The sequence below is a fragment of the Ostrinia nubilalis genome, chromosome 9, assembly GCF_963855985.1.
Source record: "Ostrinia nubilalis chromosome 9, ilOstNubi1.1, whole genome shotgun sequence".
NCBI classification, from domain to species: Eukaryota; Metazoa; Arthropoda; class Insecta; order Lepidoptera; family Crambidae; genus Ostrinia; species Ostrinia nubilalis.
In genome coordinates, this window is record NC_087096.1 from 17,251,660 (window position 1) to 17,261,008 (window position 9,349).

A 9,349-nucleotide genomic window follows, 5' to 3' on the forward strand; every position below is an offset into this window, starting at 1 on the left:
CCGCCGCCGCCGCACCTGCCGGGGACCTCCGCCTGTACCGCCGGTCGCGGCCGTCGGCGACGTTGACGCGGTCCGGGGCGAGTACCCGCCCGATGAACGCAACAGTGTGACCTCCCACTTTCTCATCCGGCCCCGGCCGGTTGTCTCGCCCGCTCGACCTTCACCCCTCCCTCGTCGACCCCTCTCTCTTTCGGAGCTTCATTTTGAGAATATTTTTCTATGGTATTCGGCGAAATTACCTCCTCGTTCCGACTTAATTCTGAGTTGCATCATGTGCACTATAATACTTTTTACACTCTAAAAGTGTCCTACGTTTTTTTTTTTCGTCGCCGACCGACGTTCGCAATCGGGCCGTATCGAGCGCATAAGGCGCCCGATCAGTGGCGAACCCAACTAGAGGGTTGACCCAACTGGAGGGAGACCAAAGTCCAGCCTACGGCGGGCTCACTCTAGTGGGCCCGATCGAGGGGGACTACGGACGCGGCCTGAGGGCGCCACGGTAGGCTCGGACCTCGGCTCAGGCCGTGTTCGGGGGATGGATTGGGGGTGTCCTACGTTGCTTTAAAGTCTGATTAAGTATAAGCCTCGTGTAGACTTGAGCATGCTTAGCGCTCAGCGCCAAATGAGCTATTCATTCGCCTGAGCTGCTCATTGCTCAAGTGAATACAAGGTTTTATGAAATATATAAATATAAATCGCATAGTTAATAAAATATGTCCTTTCGTAAAAGTAATGTTTGTCATTTGCTTTGTCACGTATCAAGGAAAAATACGAAACGCCACAACGAATGCATGAGCCGTTTCAACAAATTAAACTGCATTCGAATCAAACGCTATCTTAACTAAACGCGCCAAAGTTAAACAACGTAAAATTTAAATCATTAGTCAGTGATAAAACCTAAAGCAGTTAATATTGGTTACACAATAAAAAAGATGCATTTGTTATTTATAGTAAGCGTTTCTATGAAAATGTAAGAAGCATAATAAGTTACCTCGCCTCCTCTATCTGGTTGTTGAGCGTCAGGTACTCAGGGCTGTCCTGGCGACTGTGGCGCACGCCGTTCGCGTACACCGACTGCGACCAAACACATGGAACATCACCCACAAAATAAAATATGTTTTGGAAAATATTCACATCAAAAAGTTAATCTACTAAACGTAGCTAAAGGTTCTGCCTACGGGAACAAAAATATTTGTTTCATTAATGGATTTGTAGTTGCACATCATCACGCTATAATTTAGAAGAAAAGATCTGGTAACTTTCAATCAACTCACAGAGTGGAATATTAGTAATAATCCTACTGGGGAGCGTCGGAGCGACCGGCGTCGGGCTCGCTGTCGGCGCCCGGACTCTGAAAACGGACTCCAGTTCACGTAATACTCGCCAACTCCCTTAAAATCGGCTCGTAATTTTCTAAATTCATTTAATGTCCTATAAATACTAAGGAATGTGGGTGAACCTACGTATCGTATGCTACTTTCGCAATCACCATTAAACAGCTCGTGCGCATTCGTTTATTAGAACTTTCAGGCCGTTTTTTCACCGGACGACGAACCGTCAAAATACGGATATCCTTTGTTTGCTGTCAATTTTCTCGCCGGACCTATGTCCGATGCACACGTTCATCATAAACCACCGCTAAATCCGGCGAAAATATCGGGCCGTAGTCCGGTCAAAAAAATTGATGTTTACAAGCGGCCTCATTCGTTTTAAATATTTTTATGAGGTTTCATCCCTCTGGTAAAGAAGCCCTCGGTAGATGAAGCCCGTGAGTACCTGCGTGGAGTGCGGCACGAGGTTGTCGAGCAGCGCCTGCACGGCGAGGCGCTGCGGCGGCGACAGCAGGTGCTCCTGCTGGTTGACGATGTGCTCGGGCACGTGAGTACCTGCGTGGAGTGCGGCACGAGGTTGTCGAGCAGCGCCTGCACGGCGAGGCGCTGCGGCGGCGACAGCAGGTGCTCCTGCTGGTTGACGATGTGCTCGGGCACGTGAGTACCTGCGTGGAGTGCGGCACGAGGTTGTCGAGCAGCGCCTGCACGGCGAGGCGCTGCGGCGGCGACAGCAGGTGCTCCTGCTGGTTGACGATGTGCTCGGGCACGTGAGTACCTGCGTGGAGTGCGGCACGAGGTTGTCGAGCAGCGCCTGCACGGCGAGGCGCTGCGGCGGCGACAGCAGGTGCTCCTGCTGGTTGACGATGTGCTCGGGCACGTGAGTACCTGCGTGGAGTGCGGCACGAGGTTGTCGAGCAGCGCCTGCACGGCGAGGCGCTGCGGCGGCGACAGCAGGTGCTCCTGCTGGTTGACGATGTGCTCGGGCACGTGAGTACCTGCGTGGAGTGCGGCACGAGGTTGTCGAGCAGCGCCTGCACGGCGAGGCGCTGCGGCGGCGACAGCAGGTGCTCCTGCTGGTTGACGATGTGCTCGGGCACGTGAGTACCTGCGTGGAGTGCGGCACGAGGTTGTCGAGCAGCGCCTGCACGGCGAGGCGCTGCGGCGGCGACAGCAGGTGCTCCTGCTGGTTGACGATGTGCTTGGGCACGTGCGCGCCGCACAGGAACTGCGCCACCTCCTCGCTGAAGTGGTTGCAGTTGTGCTCCAGCAGCCGGTAGGCGGACGGCCTGCACAGGGAAAGGGCGTCACACACGGCGTCGCTCGAGTTGGCACTGTTTTTTTTTTCAAACATAACTATGTTTAAAACGTCGAAAGCGGAAAATCCCAGATGTAGATCTGGAACTATCCATTCACCCATTGACCCCGCTGCAGCTGATACGTTTTTGCAGTTAACTCTGCCTACAGCCTGACCTTCAATAAACCTAACCGGTGATTTTTCTAGCTTTATTAATCTCTGAGAAGAGTTTAACGAAATACAGTAACTAACCGATTTATTTCAAAGCAGAAGTCGTAGTTTCAGCCAAATGACGTACACAGCTGCACAACAAAGGATTTCTACAACGATCAGTCTGGCGCTCAAAGCAGAAGTAACAGGCAGCAAACGAAAAGCTTATAAATATAATGAATGATACTGACGTGTAGGAAGTCGTGGCGAGCCCCTGAATGTAGTCCACGAACACCTGGAAGGGCACGAAGGTCTCGCCCAGCCGCTCCGTCTGGTGCGGCGGGCCCAGCTGCGTGCCGCCCTGCACAAAGTATTAAGAATAAGAATAAGAAAGTCTTTATTCAGCACAATATGGTGGACAAAGCAAGAGTAGACATAATTAACTTAAAATAAAAATATGCTGAACAGGCGCCCGCTCAGCAAAAATCGCGACATGGCACAAACGTCATGCCGAGAAGCTGGTTTTCAGCGGGAACCAAAGCGTGATGAGGATTGCGCGCCCTTCGAGATCTGTGTTATTTATCACACGTTTAGCTAATAATATTAATTAGTGCTCAACTTTGTATTACGAGTACTGCATATCATCGCGATTATATTTAAGTGACCGAAACGAGATATACAATTGATACATACGAGTAAGTATAATATAATGCTTCGTCTATTTATAATAGAAATAAATTACGTAATATGTCATTAAGTAAATAATAAAATAGTACATTTTAATAATTCATTGAATCGCATTCAAGCAAAAAAACAAGCAGGTTTTTTTTACACACGAAACTTTTTTTTAAATAATTTCTACGCAACAATAACCAGGATGTTTTCATTAAGATTTATAGCATGTTGAAGTCGCCAAGCAGTAATGAGAATTATTTTGCGTTAACATACAGGACTGACGTCTGACATTTGGGAAATGGAGTCACCTTAGCAATTCGTGGATTCCAGTGGCGTGTGCTAAATGAGCGTTAGGAATACAAGAACAGCAATAGCACTGGAAAAGTTACCTTGTGCCTTTAGAAATAATGATCAAAAAGGGTAGAAGTTGTTGCCGACTATATTGTGGCAGTGAATGCAGTGTGGAAAAGAGACGAGTAGTTCAGCTTGAGGGTGAGAGTGAGCGAGACGCCCGGCTGCATAGGAATACGCGAGTATTTTGAGAGATTCCAAATACACACAATGCGTGCGAGTGTCGCCGTTCGCCGCTGCATAGATCTGGCCCGCCAAGATGCAGCAATAGCTTTGAGAAATTTATGAACCCACGCTTAGTTTCCGTGTATTTGAAGTCTTGAAAATAGACGAAAATTCTGGTATTTAGCACACAACGGCTATCATACGACTACTGATTCACTTGTCTTGTCGTCATGTTCTTATCAACAGGTTTTACTCATAGACTTAATAGAATATCGATGCAGGAGTAAGATTAATCAATGTTTATGAAAACGAAAGGTGTTCAAATACACCAGTCCCCACGTTGGTCGTGGGAAGCGCAGGCGCACCCACGCGGTTTTATAGTCTGTTTATGCTTCGACGAAATTTCGCATGAGGGACCTGCTAAATGCGGCCGATACCGTCGTCATAAATTCGGGCTGAATTCGACTTGCTTTATTCCCATAAATTTTAAAAAACATCACCGGTTCAGTAACCCGAGATTAAATTAAAAGGGAACTAATGACCGCGCTACATTATCATTATTTGCATAACGAGTTTAGCGTCCAATACATAAAAATAGGAGAGAAACTCAGGTAAAGTTTTTATAGTAAGTATTCAGTTATTGTCATATTGGCGCCTCGCCGCCGACTGAAATAGACAATGTTTACAATCTGACGATGTATAAATGAGACCGATCTAATTTGAACTCCCGTATCCCCCTCTCGCTGAGCGCGTCTGGAAGTCACAAGTGATAGGATGTGCGATGAGGATGTCCTTTTACACTGGACACGTGTTGTTATGAATTCGTATGTATAGCGTAATAAGATAAAAATACCACAATGCGAAGAATGCGCGCGAGTTATGAAATGTATTAATACTAGTCTAATATTACACGTGACATTAACGCAACGCGCACGCTTTTGCGCTTTGATTTGATGAGTGAGATTGAACAACGGGATATAAACTAATCCGTTAATAAACATCATCTCATTCAAAATATTCTCGTCTTCATTTGTGAAATTCGCTCGCTTAATGTTTTGACAGTTTTATGTAATGTATCACTGCCATCAATCAACGGAGACAGGTTTGTGAAGTCTAGAATTATACAAAAGACAACACATAAATTGTTATTATGAATTACACAGCATAATAGGGATCAGATGGTTTGCTATGATAGTAAAACAACAAAAACGCTTTTATGTTTACTCGTGAGAATGCTAGAGGTGTCCTAAGCTTTCAGCAATTCAAAACCAGTTAAAGAAGTTTTGGGCTAATACCATCGGTCATTATCTAACACAGGATTCAGGAACCTTTAGAGTGACGTCTGTTTTTATATGTATTAAAATATCGCTATTACTTATATGACTCAGCCCTCACAATAAAATATAATTTTGTCACGTTCATAAAAACAGTATACTTCCTAGTCGTATGTCGCTTCAGTATTCGCGTGACGAGTCGCGATCGGAGCATGATTGAGGGCCCTCGGCTGGCGCGGGGCGGCGCACGCGCTGCCAAGCGCTCGCTCATAGATGGAAATATTGCGATAACATGTCTCAAAGAGCGCGACGCAGTATGGCAACTCGTGTTCCGTATAACTCAACCATGTTTTACCTTCAATGACAACTAGTGGTCAAAGCACAATAATTGAATATGCTAAATATGCATCCAAAGCAGGTTGTTACATCAGATAATTAAATTATACTAACCCTTAACCAGTCTCAAAAAAAAGTTATGGTTTTCAACCGTATCTTCACAGCATATACCTACTTAGTTCAAATAGATGTAGGCTGGTTAAGGATTAATGTATTTAGTAATGACATTGTTAATATCGTTGTTATTTTGTTCCAGAAATAAACTACTGTCCAGAATAGTATGAACGGAACTGTTTATGTACCTACTCCTTTTGATGTGAATCACGTAGGAATAAGAGGAAATTTTGAAAACTATAATTCCGAAAATTGTATCGTGCGTGAACTCTTTATAACACGTAATTTACGTGTCATAATATGGCATTGATGAGCGCATAAACTATGTGAATGAAACCAGTGGTTTTATTTTAAGTTCCGATTGTGTGGAAAGTGTCTAATAGAGCTGGCGAGTTGTTTACGATGCTACATACCACGAAATAATCTAATTTAGCCAAGCCTGAACAGGTACAGAATTTCTTGAATCCTCAAATCAGACGGCTCACTGATAGACCAATATACAACACTCGTGTTGTCTGGTTAACAAATCTACGTGTATTTTACGGTTTATGAAATAAAAATAATTAGGACATTCAAATCCCAAATATAGTTTGCCCTATAGCCACTTCGGGGCAATAAGTACGAGTATATCGGCTGGTCTTTCAACAAAAGAATTAACGGTTCGATTAATCAAATTGCATTTTCTGTAGTTAACAAATCTGCATGCTTACATAGGGTTCTGCTTCCATTTTATTTTACAAAAGTGCCGTAGGTACTCACAGGAGCGCAACTGGTGACTCCGCTGCCGCCGTAGAAGAATTCCCGCTCGTATACCACGATCGATGTGTGCCACACGCCCTCTATCTGGCGGCCTGAAACGCCAAATGAGTGTGTACAGTTAACAGCACATAAGACTTTCAATTTATGTCATAGCACCTCTAGCTAAAGTAATGTTTCCGAAATTAGTTACATAAAGTGATCATTGCTAACAGACTGGTCAGACCTTAGTTTTGAGACTGATCTCGATACACTCGTATACGAGAAGTTGGTGGCCCAAGATATTAATCGTCAACAACTGCAAGTTTGGTCTCCAATCTTCGCAAGAGCCGATGCACCATAGACATACTATTTGACATCATTTTTGTCTTGTTAAGTTCAATTCTAGCACAACTCATTGAGAGGATCTATTGGAGCTATCAAGCATTGTGTCTGACTCGCCGATTATATTGTTGCTGAATTGCCAATCCTAAGTGGCAATAGGCAGGGCGCATAGCTCTTAGAGCTAATGGCCGTTGACCGCAGAAACGGTTTCGAGTGGCGACCATATTATAAGGGCCGGAAGACTAAAGACTTGTTTGCACTAATCGTAATTTAGTAACCTACTGGACTAAATTTTTGGTGTTCGGACACGGTTAGCTACTTAATAACTCGTCTCGTCACTCGACTAAATTACTCCACTAGTGCGAACCAGGCTTTAGTGTAGGTAGGCCTGCTACCCGATGGACCCATGATCTGGTGCAAGTAGCTGGAAACGCCTGGATGCGGGTCTTTGTCCAGCAATGGAATAGTTTGGGACCACCCTGTACATTGTAAGTAATATCGTCATTACCATCCAAATGAATGTCATATAAAATAACAAGAAAATAAAAAGACAAATCTTTTACCACAAAAAAAGCGATGAATTTTCGCAGAATTGTCAAATCGCATAACAATATGAGTGATGCTTTTAGGATTATTTAAAGAGTCGTAAGTAGAACAACAAAACAGTCCTTGAAACAGATTCGGTGGTGAGTGAGATGCGTGTGTCAGTCCTTTGAAAGTAGGTCGCGAAAAGTTCGCGTACAAAGTTACTACTATCCCTACAGACATCTCATTATTTTAGGGAATGCCAACAAAGTTTCAAATTGCCACTAAATGATAAGCAACATTTTGTGGCAATTTTAAACGTGGCGTGCATAATGCTCGGCCACGTACCTACTTGCCGCGGGCTGCCGCAATCAACTACGAGGAAAAGCAGAGTGGCAGGCTTTTAAAGTGGAGTCAGTCATACATATGATAGTACACATAGTGCATGCAGTCCTCTGCACCAGCCCGTCCGTTTTTGTGGGAGTAGTTAGCTTTTTTTGTTGTTGTTTAATATTACAGAACATTTATTGTCCCGAAGCAGTGCAGCAGTGGTAGGGTTAATACTGGGACATGTAAAAGTGCTTTTTAAAAGCCTATTTGCAAAAATAAATGAGTTTTATGAGTTTCAAGTAGCTAGCCCGATAAATAAATAAAATAAATAATTGATTGATTTATTCTAATAATGTTGGGATAAAAATATAAAAAAGCTTGTCCTAGCTTAACATTCAAGATTAACCTTTATTTAATTATTTTTTTTATTTATTGTAAATTAAGGGGAATTATGAGATATTTGTATAATAAAAGGAAGAGAATTAAAACTTGGGGTTGAGTTAAAGAGAATTAAATTATATGAAGCTGGAATGAAATCAAGTAATGTGTCATAAACCTTATGACATTTAACAATCACAAGAAGTTTATAACTCACCAATAATAGCAGGGGAGAGCAAAGACGCCATGCCGTTGGTGAGGTCGTAGATGTACAGCTCCACAGGCACCCCGGCCTCGGAAGCCATGGCTCGCTGGTGACATGAACATTTATTAAAACTTATTGACAAAACTAATGTTGATAATTTCCAATTTGTTTTACTCTTTATTATTTATTTCAAAGATCAACAGTTATATTTGAGATTCTGAATAAACAATTTTATATTTGTAAGTCCAATCAGCAGTCAGTTGTTACATATTAAAGAAGAACTATAGATGGCATTATCCTATACTGAAAAGTGGTGTTTACCTTCAAAACATAAAACACTAAACAGAACACAAGTTATGCAATTAACTGACTTCACAAAATACCTTTAAATAGTAAACTGATTTATTGGAACTTAGTATTCAATAAATAGGTGACTTCACATTTATTTCAAAAGTTTCAAATTTTATAGAGCGTGTAAGCGTAAATATTTCGCTACGAGAGCAGCGCCGGAGGAGCGCGTTCGCGGTGCAGCGGCGCGGGACACCTGCCGCCACCTGCACACCTCGACTGCGAGCCGCGAGCGCCGCCCCGAGCGACGCACTATTTAAAGACATCACTTGAGAACGACTCTCGCTCCCGTTGCGACCTCTTCCGCTCTCTGCTGTGTAAACTGTGTTTTATTACCAGGAAATGTACTATTATAAGAACACATATCTGCTCATTATGGTTCCAAAACAATTTTGAGGGTACCTATGAAATATCCTCCCAAAAAAAATTTATACTTACGTAAATTTCAAATTTTCTACTCCACACAACTTATTATGGATCAAGGTTTAGTTAGAAATTTTCCTATTCGAAGATATTTTTGAAAATATTTTAAAACTGTGATTTTAAAAATAGATTTTGTGTTGATAAATTACAGCTGATTTGAGCTGATGAAAATGACAGGCCTGACTTGACAAAATCAAGTTTGACACTTGCTTTTTTTATGGGCAATAAAATTTATGAAACAGCTTGTTTGGAATCGTAGTTCTTTGCACACCAAATCATCTAAAAGATAAACTGTGCCTTTTCTTGTCTCCAATGCATTTTCTAGAAGTAATTTTTTTATATTTCGGAAAGAAATCTTTCTTAAAATAAT

The 9,349-nt window shown here is 42.9% G+C and overlaps 1 protein-coding gene across 2 annotated transcripts in view; it reads right to left on the reverse strand.

Moving 5' to 3' along the window:
• LOC135074755 (uncharacterized) overlaps positions 1-9,162 on the reverse strand; it is a 31,119-nt gene extending 21,957 nt beyond the window's left edge. Inside the window, exons 1-6 of one of the 2 annotated variants that reach the window (XM_063969129.1) lie at positions 8,995-9,162; positions 8,221-8,314; positions 6,450-6,541; positions 3,027-3,136; positions 1,777-2,617; positions 992-1,074 (exon numbers count right to left, since the gene is read on the reverse strand). In XM_063969129.1, coding sequence (XP_063825199.1) covers positions 992-1,074; positions 1,777-2,617; positions 3,027-3,136; positions 6,450-6,541; positions 8,221-8,308 — 1,214 coding nt within the window. In that variant the 5' untranslated portion in view covers positions 8,309-8,314; positions 8,995-9,162. Of the gene's footprint in view, positions 1-991; positions 1,075-1,776; positions 2,618-3,026; positions 3,137-6,449; positions 6,542-8,220; positions 8,315-8,529; positions 8,775-8,994 lie in introns of those variants that run through there. The other variant, XM_063969128.1, reaches the window with a different exon arrangement.
• Positions 9,163-9,349: the final 187 nt, after the last annotated feature.